The sequence below is a fragment of the Pan paniscus genome, chromosome 15, assembly GCF_029289425.2.
Source record: "Pan paniscus chromosome 15, NHGRI_mPanPan1-v2.0_pri, whole genome shotgun sequence".
NCBI classification, from domain to species: Eukaryota; Metazoa; Chordata; class Mammalia; order Primates; family Hominidae; genus Pan; species Pan paniscus.
This window is the reverse complement of record NC_073264.2, coordinates 104,800,024-104,817,988: the sequence shown is the minus strand read 5'-3', so window position 1 is coordinate 104,817,988 and position 17,965 is coordinate 104,800,024. Positions and strand designations below refer to the sequence as shown.

Here is a 17,965-nt window from a genome sequence, read left to right as displayed (position 1 = left end):
CAGATGAAGACAGAGGGGAAATGCAGGTTTGCTGGTGCTACGCAAAAAACTGTTTCAGTCGTCTTAGGATGGGGATTCGAACGAGACACACGAATGTGCACCTCTCTAGTATTCTGATTATGTACATGAACATGTCGGGCATCATACAGGTATTTAAAAAACGTTAGTTCCAAATGCAATGTGGAACACTGGACTAGGTCCTAGCACAGAAAAGAGATACTAGTGGAAGGCCTGGTGACATCCAACCAAGTCTGTGTTTCAGTTAACAGTAAAGTGTTGATCTTAATATCTTAGTTCTGACCACTGTTCTATGATTATGGACGATTAGGGGAGACTGGGTTATGGGCACATGAATTTTCTTCTCTAACTTTTCAACTTTTCAATCAATTTAAAATTATTCCATTGGAAACTTGAGAGGAGGGTAAAATTTTTAAAATTAAAAATAAGTAAAATAAAATAATTCCAAAATTTAGAAATTTTCTTTAAAAAGAAGTTAACTGAGGCCGGTCGTGGTGGCTCACGCCTGTAATCCCAGCACTTTGGGAGGCCGAGGCAGGGAGATCACCTGAGGTCAGGAGTGGCCAACATGGTGAAACCCTATCTCTACTTAAAATACAAAAATTAGCCAGGTGTGGCGGTACGCACCTGTAATCCCAGCTACTTGGAAGGCTGAGGCAGGAGAATTGCTTGAATCCAGGAGGTGGAGGTTGCAGTGAGCCAAGATCACACCATTGCACTCCAGCCTGGGGTACAAAAGCGAGACTTCGTCTCAAAAAAAAGTAAAAAATAAAAATAAAAAGAAGTTAACTGGCTGGGCGCAGTGGCTCACACCTGTAATCCCAGCACTTTGGGAGGCCGAGGCAGGCAGATCACAAGGTCAGGAGATCAAGACCATCCTGGCTAACACAACGAAACCCTATCTCTACTAAAAATACAAAAAATTGGCCAGGCGTGGTGGCACACGCCTGTAATCCCAGCTACTCGGGAGGCTGAGGCAGGAGAATCGCTGGAACCCGGGAGGTGGAGGTTGCAGTGAGCCAAGATCGTGCCACTGCACTCCAGCCTGGGCGACAGAGTGAGACTCCATCTCAAAAAAAAAAAAAAAAAAAAAAAAGTTAACTGAATCAGAAATAAATGTTGAATGAAAAATAGCTGAGACTAGGATAAACATCCAAATAGAGCCAACAGAGAAAGAAGGCTGGGCATGGTGGCTCCCACCTGGAATACCAGCACTTTGGGAGGCTGAGGTGGGCAGATCACTTGAGGCCAGGAGTTCAAGACCAGCCTGGCCAAAACAGTGAAACCTCATCTCTATTAAAAAAAAAAAAAAACTTAGCTGGGCATGGTGTCACGCACCTGTAATCCCAGCTACTCCAGAGGCTGAGGCAGGAGAATCACATGAACCCGGGAGGTGGAGGTTGCAGTAAGCCAAGATTGTGCCATTGCACTCCAGCCTGAGTGACAGAGCGAGACTCCTTGTAAAAAAAAGAAAAAGAAGAAAACCAAGATCCTTTCTTCCCCTGCAGATACAGAAAGATAAGCTGGCAAGGGAAGCCAAGGGGAGGATGAGAGAGGTGGCAGGAGAGCCAGGTGGTGTCCAGAGGGCCAGGGGAGTTTCAAAGAGAATGGCAATGCCAAGAGCACCCACCATAAGGGGCAGAGAGGTTGCCCAGAGTCCAGATTCAGACGGCCAGATTGGACCACTGCTAGACCAGCAGCTGATGGCATGGAAGCCAAGCTACAGAGGGGCAAGGAAGCTCCAGAGCCTAAGCTGGGGCAGACCTCGGGGCAGACCTTGTTGAAGGTAATGGTGTCTCTCTGGATTGTGGCTTATATTTACAAAACATTTTTGCATGTTCTAATGTTCTAATATGAAAAGAATATGGCAAACAGAACCTCTATGACTTTCCCAGGGACTCCATTTTAAACATGAGCACCACATTTGCTCCAGAGCCACTCACGGATGGGGAAATGTCGTCATCATATTTTTTTAGCTGATTCATAAACTCCAGATGCTTCTTCTCCTCCTCCAGTTGAGCCACAGACTGCTCACTCTTCTGCAGTTTCTGCTGTGTGTTGGCCAGTTCATCCCGTAGCCACTGATTCTCCTGGCACAGACGACGAACCTGCGCACGCAGTTTCTGCTTCTCGGACTCCACAGCATTCAGGTGATTTGACAAAGCCATCATAACCTGAGCAGACAGAAACGTGTGCAGCACTGTGGCACGTTGTCCAGCAAGAGTCCCTCCCACCCGTGCGAACATTCTGTGGCTGGGGCTGTAGCTTACACTCGCAGATATTTTCTCCAAAGTACATATAAGTACAATCTGCCATTTACTTCTCTTTTCCCCTTCAGCCACAGACTACAAAGCAGGGTATGATAAAGAATATCACACGCTCAGAATGCCTACAAAAAAATACTTATTTTTTTGAAGAGCATGTCAAATGAACTAGCAATGAAAACACACCTACCCTTCTGATGAAACTGTATTATTTTACTTTCTATCAAGATGGGCCCAACATAATTTTTTATAGACCCCTTCCCATGTGTGAGACCTCGTGTACACACATGCATGTCTGCGCACAGAGTGCATGCTGGTGAAGGGCTGCAAGTGGGGGTCAGAGAACAGTGCACATACAAATCTTCCTTGATGTTCCAAGGTGAGAGAAGACATCTCTGTAGCTACCACCAAGAGTAAGAATGCACTGGTGCACTCATAAGCTTATGTTTATGTCATAAAATCCAGGGGCCACTCCAGGGCTCTGCCTACAGAGTGCTCACTGGTTTCTGGAACAGACCAGCGTGAGGCTGTGGCAAGTTCCTAGGAGCATAAGAGCACAAAGAGCTAGGAGCTGGCTGGCAGCAATCTGTTCTCTCTTTAGAACATACATCTGCCCATCCCTCTCATAACATAATAACCAGGTTATTATCCTCCTAGGTTTAAAACCTGAAACTCCAGAAGGTGGGACCTTTTCTTCCTTCTTTTTTTAAAACTCTTATCTGCGACACCAAAAAAGCAAGTTTAAATTCATGTCACCTGTTCTCAAGGTAACAGAACTTGAGAAATAATACGTTCACAATATCCGAACAGAGCTACAGTTCTGCAACTCAAGGCTGTAACATGGTTAGGATGAAGATTCTAAAATCAGGGTGTGGGCAGTCACTTCCTCTATGAAAGCAGAAATCGCTGGCCAGCAGCCCCTCTTCTGCTCTGTTCACTCACTAAACTAGAGAATGCTAAGAAAGAAGCCAAGCTTTGGTATATTTAATTTTACCTAAGATATGCTGACAGAGCCAGAAGTTATCAGGAGAGAGTATTTAAAAACCTAGATGTTTCCAGTGTTTTCATCTCTATGTCAAGCATGATATTATAGAAACAAAGGTTAGTCAAAGATATGAAGCAATCTGGCCCTGGGATTGCAGAGACCATCACCCACTGGCCAGTGTCCATTCTCCTTCCTTAGGCTTAAGGACCTGCCACTGTAAGTGGGAAGACAACATTCCCCAGTCTCCCACTCACCCAGGTACAGCCATAAGGTCTGGCCAATGCAATGTAAGCACTGCTGTACACATCATCAAAGTAGCAGCCTTCAAGGAAGGAGGCACGTCCTTCCTTTCCCTTCCCCTATGCTAGAACAGGGCCACATGGAGCTCACTCTCAGTCCCCAAGACAGGCTGCCAAGGTGTAGTGTGGCAGATGTTAGGAGCCTGAGTATCCCCAATGACTGTGTAGCTACAGAACCAGTCCAGGAGAGTGTACCTCGGTACTTATTTGACAAACATCTTGTGGTTTAAGCCACTGTTTTTGTTTTTTTGATACTGGCAGCCAAATCAAATCCTAAATGATACACAGCAGTATCCACTATTTTGGATCCGCTTTTCAAAATTCAGAGAGGCCCTGAGGTCAGGAGTTCAAGACCAGCCTGGCCAACATTTTAGTTTCTACTAAAAATACAAAAAATTAGCCAGGAATGGTGGTATGTGCCTGTAATCCCAGCTACTTGGGAGGCTGAGGCAGGAGAATCACTTGAACCCGGGGGACAGAGGTTGCAGTGATCCGAGATTGAGCCATTGCACTCCAGCCTGGGCGACGAGAGCAAACACCGTCTCAAAAAAATAAAAATAAAAATAAAATTCAGAGGCCGGGCATGGTGGCTTGCGCCTGTAATCCCAACACTTTGCTGAGGCAGGCGGATCACGTGAGGTTGGGAGTTCAAGACCAGCCTAACCAACATGGAGAAACCCTGTCTCTACTAAAAATACAAAATTAGCCAGGTGTGGTGGCCCATGCCTGTAATCCCAGCTACTTGGGAGGCTGAGGCAGGAGAATCATTTGAGCCCAGGAGGCAGAGGATGCAGTGAGCCGAGATTGCATCACTGCACTCCAGCCTGGGCAGCAAGAGCAAAACTCCATCTCAATCAATCAATCAATCAATACAATTCTGATAGGCCCAAATCAATAGTAATTTATTAACATACAGAACACATGATCTGTTTTGTTTTGTTTTTTCTTTGAGAAAAAGTCTCGCTCTGTCACCCAGGCTGGAGTGCAGTGATGCAATTTTGGCTCCCTGCAACCTCTGCCTCCCAGGTTCAAGTGATTCTCCTGCCTCAAGCCTGCCTAGTAGCTGGATTACACACGCCAGCCACCAGGCCCGGCTAATTTTTGTATTTTTAGTAGAGTCAGGGTTTCGCTATGTTGGCCAGGCTGGTCTCAAACTCCTGACCTCAAGTGATCCACCTGCCTCAGCCTCCCAAAGTGCTTGGATTACAGGCCTGAGCCACACCGCACTCGGCCTGGATCTGTTATTCTATAACCATCTTTCCGCTTCTTCAGTGAAACTGCTTATTTCAAACAAGTCTCCATTTTACCATCAAAAGTTCCTGATAACGTCTGAGTCATTCTCACTCGTACCTGTGCCTCACTCAGGCCGAGCTCCAACATCTCCAGTGACTTCCGGATCATGTTTGATTTCTCCTCCACCAAGTTACTTTCATCATCTTTCTTCAAACACTTCAGTGTCTCCAGCAAACTTTGTAAAATGGAATTGTGCTCATTCTTCAAAGCTTCCAGCCCCTGAATTACTTGCTTTGTCTTAGAAATAATTTCATCCTGTGTAAGCTTCTCCAACTTGTCTTCCTTTATGTACACCATTGTGGACATGTTGTCATACATTCTGGAATGAAAAAAGAAAAAGAAATTAGACCCCTCACTACAGGTTTCATTTCTGTTACATCAAGTAAATATGAAAATTTTTTAATTAACATTTTATAGGGGAATAATAAATATGCACATTTGCAATTTATGACCTTGAAATACCATATTCTGCAGTTTGTTTTTCCTTTGCAGACACATTTAATTACTTTTCTGGTTTATGTCTCAATTCTTTTTTATGACAGCAACTGAAATTAATGCCAAAGATTAAAAGCAGCAAAACATCTAAATGGCATTTCCAAAACACATAGCCTCGGTGAACAACATTTTTTCTCAGAATGTTTGCAAGCCTTCTTCTCTTCCTAATGAAATGCAGGAAGAACACTACATTCTTGGTAACATGTTTAACCGGACAAAGGCTTGAAAAGGAGTCACACAGCTGGAAGAAGAAAGAAAAACCAACCAAATAACATGGAACAGGAAGAGCAGCAGGGGAGGAGCAGACCTGGAAGACACAGGGCATCAAGGACAGGTGCAGCACAGTCACTAGGCAGGCTCACAGATGAGGAGGGCACAGCGAAGCACCACCAGGGCCAGGCCCAGGGTGATGTGATGCAATGTCTGGAAGGGGCTTTCAAACACCAAAGTGAGAAAGAAAAGGGGGAGGAAAGGGGAATATAAAAACAGCATCATTTGTGCTGTTGTGCCTGACAGCCGCTGCCACTGAGCAATGGTTCCCTCTGCTAGCCTCTCTCCTTTTTTCTAAGTCTTAAAAACCCATAGTTAAGTTTAAAAAACAGAAAGATAGTGAGCAGTGATCTTTTTCGGCAGAGTGACAGGGATGGATGCAAGATTACATGTCAGAGTTATTTCCTTCATAGCACTGCCACTGTCTAAAATCTCACGATTCATTAAGTGTCTAATATCACCTTGAATATAAGCTCTTATTTAAAAAGGCAGGACAGTCAGGCATGGTGGCTCATTCCTATAATTCCAGCACTTTGGGAGGCCAAGGCAGATGGATCACTTGATGGCAGGAGTTCAAAACCAGCCTGGCCAACACAGCGAAACCCTGTCTCAACTAAAAATACAAAAATTAGGTGGGTGTGCTGGCACACGCCTGTGGTCCCAGCTACTCAGGGGGCTGAGGCACGAGAACCACTTGAGCCCGGGAGGCAGAGGTTGCAGTGAGCCAAGATCTCACTACTGCACTCCAGCCTGGGTGACAGAGCGAGACTCTGCCTAAATAAATAAATAAAAATAAACAAAGTAAAATTAGCTGGGTGGTATGTGCAGGTATTCCTTGCTACCCAGGAGGCTCAGTGAGGCACAAGGATCACTTGAGTCCAGGAATTTGAGGTGACAGTCAGCTATGATGGTACCTCTGCACTCTAGCCTGGGTGACGGAGCAAGACCCTGTCTCTTTAAAAAATTCCCAAAAAAAGAAAAAAGGCAGGGACTTGATCTTGTAGGACTCCACAGCTTCTAGGGGCAGCTCCTGGCCCAGAAAGTCCATGTGGTGAATGGATGGACTGACAGACGCTGGATGAAGGGAAGAAAAGCTGAATCAGCAGATACAGACTATATATTCCAGGATTTTGGGGTGAAGCTATGAGTGCTTGAGAATAGGGTCACGTTAGTCTCTGCATCACACACTGGATTTTCTTTTTCCATACATATGAAGACTGAATTCCTTTTAAAATTTGGAAGTTGTCTGTAAGACTTCAGAAATCCACCTCCACTCCACTAACAAAGAGCCCAGAAAACAACAAAACAACAAACGCCGACCGGGCACGGTGGCTCATGCCTGTAATCCCAGCACTTTGGGAGGCGAAGGCGGGCAGATCACGAGGTCAAGAGTTCGAGACCAGCCTGGCCAATATGGTGAAACCCCCGTCTCTACTAAAAATACAAAAATCAGCCGAGCCTGATGGCGCTCACCTGTACTCCAGCTACTCAGGAGGCTGAGGCAGGAGAATCGCTTGAAGCCAGGAGGCAGGAGTTGCAGTGAGCCGAGATCACGCCACTGCACTCCAGCCTGGGCAACAGAGGAAGATTCTGTCTCAAAAAAAACAAAGAACAAAGGCCACACTCCTCTACCTGACAGTACGTTAACTGTTAGTATTTATTTAACACAGGGCTCTCCAGCTTCACTGTAGCAAATCCATGGTGTGCCAGGCTGGGAATATATTGCTGAACGATACTGCTGCTCCATTAGGGACCTCATCCATATATCCCCGGCCTGGCACTCAATACACATTTGTAAAATGAGTGAAAGAAAACACTTAAGGACCAGTTTTCAACAAACAAGATTAAAATGTACTAGGTTAAAGTGTTGATCTGAACATCTTTGAGGTTCCTATGACTGAAGGGAAGGGTCTTCAGGAGGAGGAAAATAAAACTTAAGGCCTGTTTTTCCACCCTGACAGCAAAGTATTTACGTATTATATCCAAATGATGCAACATATATTCTTTTATGTTTCCCAAACTAGCAGATGCAAGTGTTTTACTAAAACTTACTCTGAGCTAAGCCCTGGAATGTACAGATTAATAAGGGCCTCGCCCTTGGGGACATGCAAGCTAGCAGAAGACAAGCTACACAAGCAGGTGCACAAAGACCTGAAGGCTCAGGGACAGTGGCTGTGTGGCGGAACACAGTGGTAGAGGGCAATGGCCAACTGAGAGACGAAGGCCAGACAGAAGAAACCACTCCCAAGGGAAGCCAGTGTTATCAAGTGGCACCTCTCAAGGCTAGTAAGGGCTACTAAGATTGCTAAGGGCACTGCCAGCCCAGCAGCAAAGGGGAGCTGAGGCAGAGGTGTGACGGCACCCACTGCTGGCGAGCAGCTGCTCATCACTGCAAAGCCAGACCCAGTACCAAGGCTAGAGGAGCAGCACGGAGTGAGAGCACAAGAAACCTGCCCCCCAAGTGACCATGGTATAGACGTTAAGTACACGCGCCACTTCTTCAGAGGGAAACAGACAGCGGCATGTATATTTAGACTCGATACCTCTCACCATTTCTAGGCTAAGCCATGATAACCAAAGACAGCTTATATAATAAACGGTGCCAAGGCAACTGGCTATTTAGGAAAAATAAAATAAAGTTAAACTCCTACACTCACTATATACTAACATGAATTCCAGATTAATAACTAAATTAAAAAAAAAAAAACAAGAAACTAGAAGGAAATACAGGCAAAAGTCTATATGCACGTAGGTCAAACTAAAGATCATTCTATGAATAAAAGTAATGGCAAGCTGGGCGCGGTGGCCGACGCCTGTAATCCCAGCACTCTGGGAGGCTGAGGCTGGCGGATCACGAGGTCAAGAGTTCAAGACCAGCCTGGCCAACATGGTGAAACCCGTTTCTACTAAAAATACAAAAAATTAGCCGGGCGTGGTGGTGCACACCTGTAATCCCAGCTATTATGGAGGCTGAGGCAGGAGAATCGCTTGAACTCAGGAGGTGGAGGTTGCAGTGAGCGGAGATCTCACCACTGCACTCCAGCCTGGGCGACAGAGCAAGATTCCATCACTAAATAAATAAATAAATAAGGTATAAAACTGTAAACGACTGACAAGTCTACTTAGGACATTTTTCAAGTTTGATGCAGAAACAAAATGCGTTTCTGAGGGAACACTATCTTGCAGCTCCTCAAGATGAAGAATTCAAAAGTATACAGGCGGCTGGGCTTGGTGGTTCACGCCTGTAATCCCAGCACTTTGGGAGGCCCAGGTAAGCAGATCACTTAGGTCAGGAGTTCCAGACAAGCCTGACCAACATGGTGAAACCCCGTCTCTACTAAAAATACAAAAAATTAGCCAGGCGTGGTGGCAGGTGCCTGCAATCCCAGCTACTCGGGAGGTTGAGGTAGAAGAATCGCTTGAACCCGGTAGGCAGAGGTTGCAGTGAGCTGAGATCGCACCACTGCACTCCAGCCTCAGCAAGAGTGAGACTCCATCTCAAAAAAAAAAAAAAAAGTATACAGGCTACCGCTAAGTAACAGGTAACACTGATTTACTGATTTCTGCAAGGTAAAAATTACTCAGTATCTAAGTTGACTCAAACATTTTGCCAGCCTATAAATTACACCATCACTGGACCATCTTCCAACTCTCATGCCGTGTATGCCTGGAGATGATTCAATGGAACAAGGAATCAGCCAAAACAATGCCTAGCAACCCACGGGCATGCAATAAAGATGCGTGCAATGAATGAATGAAGCAGCTTTGGAGCTACTGCATCTTCTTCTCACCTACCCTGGGGTGTGGTGGAGGCTCAATCTCCCTGTACATCAAGTGAAATTGATACCCACCTGACCTGGAACATAGTACAGGCTCAGAAATACTCCCTTCCCTCTTTCCCTCTGACTGACACACAAGCTATCTGGCCCCAGGTTATTCTAACTACAAACTTTTTTTTATTATGCTTTTATTCCTTAAAAAAAAAAAAAAGTCCTATTTAAAGTTCCATTATTTACTCTGTGAGACCAAAAGAACTCAATGCAAAATCTCCAGTGTAAAACCTGATAAATCTAACATCTGAATTAAGCTCCCAAAACACAAGAAGCTGCCGGGCACGGTGGCTCACGCCTGTAATCCCAGCACTTTGGGAGGCGGAGGCGGGCGGATCACAAGGTCAGGAGATCGAGACCACCCTGGCTAACACGGTGAAACCCCGTCTCTACTAAAAATACAAAAAATTAGCCGGGCGCGGTGGTGGGCGCCTGTAGTCCCAGCTACTCCGGAGGCTGAGGCAGGAGAATGGCGTGAACCCGGGAGACGAAGCTTGCAGTGAGCCGAGATCACACCGCTGCACTCCAGCCTGGGCGACAGAGCGAGACTCTGTCTCGAAAAAAAAAAAAACACACAAGAAGCCCTTTTTAGGGTCAAACCTCTTTAAGGCTATTGTTCAACAGGCAAAGCTATTACAGTCTACTAAATTTAAAGTCTCAGGATTCAAGTAAACCTAACAAATTCTTTTTTTTTTTTTTTTTTTTTTTTTTTTGAGATGAGGTCTCACCATGTTGCCCAGGCTGGTCTAAAACTCTTGGGCTCCAGTGATCCTCCCACATTGGCCTCCCAAAGTGCTGGAGATATGGGTATGAGCTATCACACCAGGCCCCTAACAAATTATGTACTGTGTCTACAGACTGTAAGTCACTACCTAACATAATGAAAACCAAAAAAACCCTATAATTGTTATTTTTATTTTAGAACTCATTTTGTTTACATTATTTTAGATAGTGACTCAACTTTCGCAATTATATAGTATTGTGGTTTTCATGTTTTTCTCTTTCTTTTAGAGATGGGGTCTTGCTATGTTGCCCAGGCTGGACTTGCACTCCTAGACTCAAGCAATTCCCCACCTTCAGTCTCCCAAGGAGCTAGGAGTATAGGCAATTGTCACTGTACTGTTTCTTTGTTTTTTTTTAAGACAGGCTCTCATTCTATCACCCAGGGTGGGGTGCAATGGCACTATTTTGGCTCACTGCAACTTCCGCATCCCGGGCTCAAGCGATCCTCCCACATCAGCCTCCCAAGTAGCTGGGACTACAGGCATGCACCACCATACCCAGCTAACTTTTGTATTTTTAGTAGAGACACAGTTTCGCCATGTTGCCCAGGCTGGTCTCAAACTCCTGAGCTCAGGTGATCCGCCCGCCTCGGCCTCCCAAAGAACTGGGATTACAGGCATGAGCCACTGCACCCGGCCCACTGTGCCGTTTTGACATGTATTTTTAACATACATGATTCTCCTTTTTTTTCTGAGACAGGGTCTCACTCTGTCACCCAGGCTGAAGTGCAGTGGCATGATCTTGGCTCATTACAACCTCCACCTCCTGGGCTCAAGTGATCCTCCCACCTCAGTCTCCCATGTAGTTGGGACTACAGGTGCGTGCCGCCAAGCCTGGCTAATTTTTCTTTCTTTTTTATTTTCTTTTTTTTTTTCTGTAGAGAGGGTCTTGCCATGTTGCCGAGGCTGGCCTTCAACTCCTAGGCTCAAGTGACCTGTCCACCTCACCCTCCGAAAGTGCTGCGATTACAGGCATGAGCCACCATGCCTGGCCACAAGTCTCACGTCCAAAGATTTACTTCAATCATTCTTTCGTACTACCACATTCTGAGGACATAAATTGAGAATGTTAAGAACCTATCCTGTCAGGCTCCACATTGGGACCTCTGATTAAATACCTGTATCGCAACTTGCCAGGAGTAAAAAATAAATCAAAATAAATGTTAAAATCCTGTCTGTAGCATTTTGTAACCTAGAAATAAAACAATTTTTACTCTTTTTAAAATGTCATTTGAAAAACAATACAGGCTGGGCGCGGTGGCTCACGCCTGTAATCCCAGCACTTTGGGAGGCCAAGGCAGGCAAATCACGAGGTCAAGAGATTGAGACCATCCTGGCCAACATGGTGAAACCCCGTCTCTAATAAAAATACAAAAATTAGCCGGGCGTGGTGGCGTGCACCTGTAGTCCCAGCTACTCGGGAGCCTGAGGCAGAAGAATTGCTTGAATCTGGGAGGCAGAGGTTGCAGTGAGCCGAGATCACGCCACTGCACTCCAGCCTGCCAAAAGAGCGAGACTCCGTCTCAAAAGAAAAAAAAAAACCCAATACAAATAGACCTGGTCTTTTACAAACTACCCACTGGGACAGAAATTAGGAAATGCTATTTTTTTTTTTTTTTTTTTTTGAGATGGAGTCTTGCTCTGTCGCCAGGCTGGAGTGCAGTGGCACAATCTCGGCTCACTGCAACCTCCACCTCCCAGGTTCAAGCGATTCTCCTGCCTCAGCCTCCCAAGTAGCTAGAACTACAGGAACACACCACCATGCTCAGCTAATTTTTGTATTTTTAGTAGAGATGGGGTTTCACCATGTATGCCAGGATGGTCTTGATCTCTTGACCTTGGGATCTGCCCACCTTGGCTTCCCAAAGTGTTGGGATTACAGGCGTGAGCCACCATGCCTGGCCATGCCATCCTTTCAAAAGGCTTACCTGCCTTTTGGAAATATAACAAACAATAACAAAAAAGTTTCTGGGTAAGGCACAGTGGCTCTCCCTGTAATCCCACCACTTTGGGAGGCCCAGGCAGGCGGATTACTTGAGGTCAGGAGTTCAAGACCAGCCTGGTCAACATGGCAAAACCCCACCTCTAGTAAAAAAAAAAAATACAAAAATTAGCTGGGTGTGGTGGCACACACCTGTAGTCTCAGCTACTCAGGAGGCTGAGGCAGGAGAATTGCTTGAACCTGGAAAGTGGAGGTTGCAGTAAGCCGAGATCCTGCCACTGCACTCCAGCCTGGGTGACAGAGCAACACTCCGTCTAAAAAAAATAAAAATAAAAAAAAAGTTTCTGGATAAAGAAAGTAAATAAAAAACCCATGCTCAAACTTGAAATAAGGCTTAACAGTTCGGATAGACAAGGTAACTGTAGCATGTTTGCATTATTCAACATCCTACTTGACAGGTAAGGATTTGTACCTGTGTAACTGAAAAGAGATGGCACGCAATAAAACCTAATATACAGACTACAACGAAAGTTCTACCACTCAGCTCTGACAAAAACACCAGACATAAATATGAATTTGTATATTCAGTTGCTTTACCTCTAAAGTAATCCAAGCAGAGGTAATATGAAAAATAGAAATAGTTCTTATGCTGGACACTGTGGCTGATGTGTGTAACCCCAGCACTTTGGGAGGATGAGGTGGGAGGATCCCTTGAACCCAGGAATTCAAGACCAGCCTAGGCAAGATAGCAAGACCCCATCTCTACAAAAAAACAAAAAAAATTAGCTAGGCATGGTGGCACATGCTTGTACTCCCAGCTACTTGGGAGGCTGAAGCAGAAACATCGTTTGAGCCCAGGAGTTCAAGACCAGACTGGGCAACATAGAGGGGTCCCATCTCTTCAAAAAGAAAAAAAAGAAACAAAAAAAATTAGCTAGCCATAAAGATGCATGTCTGCAGTTCACGGCTGCAGTGAGCCACGACTGTGCCACTGCACTTCAGCCTGGGTGACAGAGTGAGACCTTGTCTGAAATATGTATATATACACATATATATGCATACATATAATATTTTAATTAAAAAATTAAAAATTAGATGGGCATGGTAGTATGTGCCTGTACTCCCAACTACTTGAGAGGCTGAAGTGGGAAGATGGCTTGAGCCCAGGAGTTCAAGGCTGCGTGAGCTATGATCATGCCACTGCACTCCAGCCTAGGTGACAGAGCAAGCAAGACTGTCTCAGAAAATAGTTCTCATTACACACTAAAACTGTCCTTTTAATTCGTCCTTTATGACAGGAGTGATATTTTACTTACTCTGTCACACTAATGACTAAAAGAGAAGGCCTTGGGAATTTTAACTAACTCCCTGATAGATATGACGCAAACTAACAAATTTACAATAGACAAATTCTGTACAATACAGTCATGTGCAGTATAATGACATTTTGGTCAATGAGGGACCTCATATTTGACAGTGGTCCCATAAGATTATAACACCAGGCCAGGCACGGTGGCTCATGCCCGTAATCCTAGCACTTTGGGAGGCTGAGGCTGGTGGATCACGATGTCAGGAGATCAAGACCATCCTGGCTAACACGATGAAACCCTGTCTCTACTAAAAATACAAAAAAATTAGCTGGGCATGGTGGCGGGTGCCTGCAGTCCCAGCTACTCGGGAGGCTGAGACAGAAGAACGGCATGAACCCAGAAGGCAGAACTTGCAGTGAGCTGAGATTGTGCCACTGCACTCCAGCCTGGGCAACAGAGCGAGACTCTGTCTCAAAAAAAAAAAAAAAAAGGATTGTAACACCTATTTTGACTATATCTTTTCTATGTTTAGATATGTTTAGTTGCACAAATATTTACCACTGTTACAGCTGCCTACTACAGCCACATACTGTATGGGTTTTTAGCCTAGGAGCAATGGGCTACACCATACGGCCTAGGTGTGCAGTAGGTTATACTTCCTAGGTTTGTGTAAATGTACTCCCTGATGCCCCCACAACGAAATCACTTAACGATGCATTCCTCAAAACACATCCCCAACGTTCAGCATAACACACACACAACTGCATTAGGTGGATGCTTTAAACTAAGAAGTGCGACTGCGATGTCCACTACAAGCATGGCAGGGAGCTGCAGAAGAACTGAGCTAGGCAGCACCGGGGGAACCTGGGAGATGACCAACTCTCAGCCACCACTTGGTTTGTAGACCTGGTAGGGCAGCTAGGTCTTCGCCTCCAAAAAAAAGACAGGCAAATTTTCCCGAGAAATCTGGCCAGCCCCAGGCCAGGCGCAGTGGCTCCCGCCTGTAGTCCCAGCACTTTGGGAGGCCGAGGCGGGCGGATCACCTGAGGTCGGGAGTTCGAGACCAGCCTAGCAAACATGGAGAAACCCCGACTCTACTACAAATACAAAATTAGCCAGGTGTGGTGGCACATGCCTGTAACCCCAGTTACTTGAGAGGCTGAGGCAGGAGAATCACTTGAACCCAGGAGGCGGAGGTTGCAGTGAGCCAAGATCACCCCATTGCACTCCAGCCTGGGCAACAAGAAAGAAACTCAAAGAAAAAGAAAGAGAGAGAGAGAGAAAGAAAAGAAAAGGAAAAGAACAGAATAGAACAGAAAAGAACAGAACTAAAGAAAGAAATCTGGCCAGCCCCAAAAGAGTAACATCCATCCATTCCTCAAACGTTTACTGAGCCTCTACTTTATTCAAGGCACTGTTCTAAAGGTAGAACTTGACCCCCAAAAAAAAATTGTCCTAAGAAAATTAAAATATTTTGGTGACAAGAGAATATTCTTTTTCTTCTCTTCTCTTTTCTTTTTAAGTAGAGACAGGGTCTCACTATGTTGCCCAGAATGGTCTCAAAGTCCTGGGCTCAAGTGATCCTCCTACCTTGGCCTCCCAAAGTACTGGGATTATAGGCGTGAGCTACCACACCCAGTCCCAAAGAATATTCTCTATAGTTCCAGAGAGGGAGGAAAAAAAACAGGTCATGCAGGCCGGGCGCGGTGCCTCACGCCTTAGTCCAAGCACTTCGGGAGGCCGAAGCGGGTGGATCAGGAGGTCAGGAGTTCAAGACCAGTCTGGCCAACATGATGAAAGCCCATCTCTACTAAAAACACAAAAAAATTAGCCGGGTGTGGTGGCGGGAGCCTGTAACCCCAGCTACTCGGGAAGCTGAGGCAGAGAATTGCTTGAACTCGGGAGGCGGAGGTTGCAGTGAGCCGAGATCACGCCACTGCACTCCAGCCTGGGCGACAAAGCGAGATTCCATCTCAAAAAAAAAAAAGTCACGTAGAAAGAATAGAGAATAACTTTAGGCTTTTTTTTTTTTTTTTTGAGACAGAGTCTCGCTCTGTTGCCCAGGCTGATGTGCAGTGGTGCAATCACGGCTCACTGCAAGCTCCGCCTCCCAGGTTCAGGCCATTCTCCTGCCTCATCCTCCCTGGTAGCTGAGACCACAGGCGCCCGCAACCACACCCAGCTAATTTTTTGTATTTTTGGTAGAGACGGGGTTTCACCATGTTAGCCAGGATGGTCTCGATCTCCTGACCTCGTGATCTGCCTGCCTCGGCCTCTCAAAGTGCTGGGATTACAGGCGTGAGCCACCGTGCCCAGCCAACTTTAGGTTTCTTAACAGCCACATTGGAAGCAAAAGGAAATTAAACAAATGCCTTCGGGCCAGGCAACCTCCACCTCCTGCGCTCAAGTGATTCTCCTGACTCAGCCTCCCGAGTAGCTGGGATTACAGGCATGCACCACCACGCCCAGCTAATTTTTGTATTTTTAGTAGAGACGGAGTTTCACCATATTGGCCAGGCTGGTCTGGAACTCTTGACCTCAAGTGATCTGCCTGCCTTGGCCTTCCAAAGTGTTGGGATTACAGGCGTGAGCCACCATGCCCGGTCAACCAATGTATTTCTTAAATGTATCTGATTGATGTCTCATGCCTCTCTAAAATGTATAAAACCAAGCTGTGCCCCGACCACCTTGGGCACATGTTCTCAGGACTTCCTGAGGGCTGTGTCACGGGCCATGGTCACTCATATTTGGCTCAGAATAAATCTTTTCAAATATTTTACAGGGTTTGAATCTTTTCATAACAATTCTATCAAGGGCACGTGCCAACATGATTTACACCTAATACATCAGCCTCGACCACCTGGCTCAGGTAGCATTTGCAGGTTTAGCCACTGTAAGATTATCACCACCACCTCCACACACACTCATCCCATTCCATACTCTTAGGAAGCAAGTCACTAAGTGCAGCCCACACTCCAAGGAGATGGGGAAAGTTATAGAGGACCCTCTGGAAGACGGAAGAATCTACCATTATTTGGAATTCTTCTCTAAGGGAGATCAGTCTATTCTTTGTCTCTTTCCTCATTTATTAATGTGATTATTTATATCAATATGGACTTACAGATATTTGTTTTATACTTTAGGTGATAAGTAAAATACTAATTGTTAAAAATACATTCTTGGCTGGGCATGGAGGCTCATGCCTATAATCCCAACACTTTGGGAGGCCATGGTGGGTGGATTACCTGAGGTCAGGAGTTGGAGACCAACCTGACCAAAATGGTGAAACCCCGTCTCTACTAAAAATACAAAAAAATTAGCCGGGCATGGTGGTGTGCGCCTGTTGTCCCAGCAACTCAGGAGGCTGAGACAGGAGAATTGCCTTGAACCTGGGAGGTGGAGGTTGCAGTGAGCCGAGATCACGCCACTGCACTCCAGCCTGGGCAACAGAGTGAGACTCCGTCTCAAAAAAAACAAAACAAACAAAAAAAAAACTACATTATTTATTTTATTGTTCAAGTTGTTTCAGCTTTTGTCAATGGGAGCTCTTTCAGTTGGTTCCTGTGTCCCTTCTTCATGTTCCCATCCCTTTGTTTTTTAGCATATCCTTACATTCAAACACTAGAAGAAGCTTCAGGCTCATCTTATATTTTCCCTGCCCCAGCCCTAGAATCACCCATTACTCCAAAGAGTTCTGATTTGTTTTGGTACAATGGAATCAGAATCCAAAACTGGGAGCCAGTAGTCTTTCTCCTAAAAACTCATAACCCTGACTTAACCATGGGAAAAATATCAAGACAAACCCAAATTTAAGGACATTGTACAAAATACCTTGCCTGTACGTCTCAAAACTATCAAGGTTATTGCAATGGAATCAATCTGTGCCCCCCACCCCAATTCACATGTTAAAATTCTAATGCCTAGAGTAATGCTTTTAGGAGGTGGGGCCTTTGGGAGGTGATTAGGCCATGAGGGGACCCCTCACGGTGGGATTAGTGCCTTTAAAAAAGGGAACCCAGGAGCTGAGCAGTGGCTCATGCCTGTAATCCCAGCACTTTGGGAGGCCAAGGCTGGCGGATCACGAGGTCAGGAGATCGAGACCATCCTGGCTAACACGGCGAAACCCCATCTCTACCAAAAATACAAAAAATTAGCCAGGCGTGGTGGCGGGCGCCTGTGGTCCCAGCTACTCAGGAGGCTGAGGCAGGAGAATGGCGTGAACCCGGGAGGTGGAGCTTGCAGTGAGCAGAGATCGCGCCACTGCACTCCAGCCTGGGCGACAGCGCGAGACTCCGTCTCAAAAAAAAAAAAGAATTCACAGGCCAGGGGCAGTGGCTCATGCCTGTAATCCCAGAATTTTGGGAGGCCAAGGTGGGTCGATCACCTGAAGTCAGGAGATCGAGACCAGCCTGGTCAACATGGTGAAACCCTGTCTCTATTAAAAATACAAAATTAGCCAGGCATAGTGGTGCACGCC

General features: G+C 45.8%; 1 protein-coding gene across 32 annotated transcripts in view; it reads right to left on the bottom strand.

Moving 5' to 3' along the window:
- The window catches only part of KLC1 (kinesin light chain 1), a 70,959-nt gene that overhangs the window by 41,796 nt on the left and 11,198 nt on the right, over positions 1-17,965 (bottom strand). For all 32 annotated transcript variants that reach the window (XM_055098058.2, XM_008959055.5, XM_008959058.5 and 29 more), the window contains exons 2-3: positions 4,917-5,178; positions 1,962-2,192 (exon numbers count right to left, since the gene is read on the bottom strand). In XM_055098058.2, coding sequence (XP_054954033.1) covers positions 1,962-2,192; positions 4,917-5,177 — 492 coding nt within the window. In that variant the 5' untranslated portion in view covers position 5,178. The remainder of the gene's footprint in view (positions 1-1,961; positions 2,193-4,916; positions 5,179-17,965) is intronic.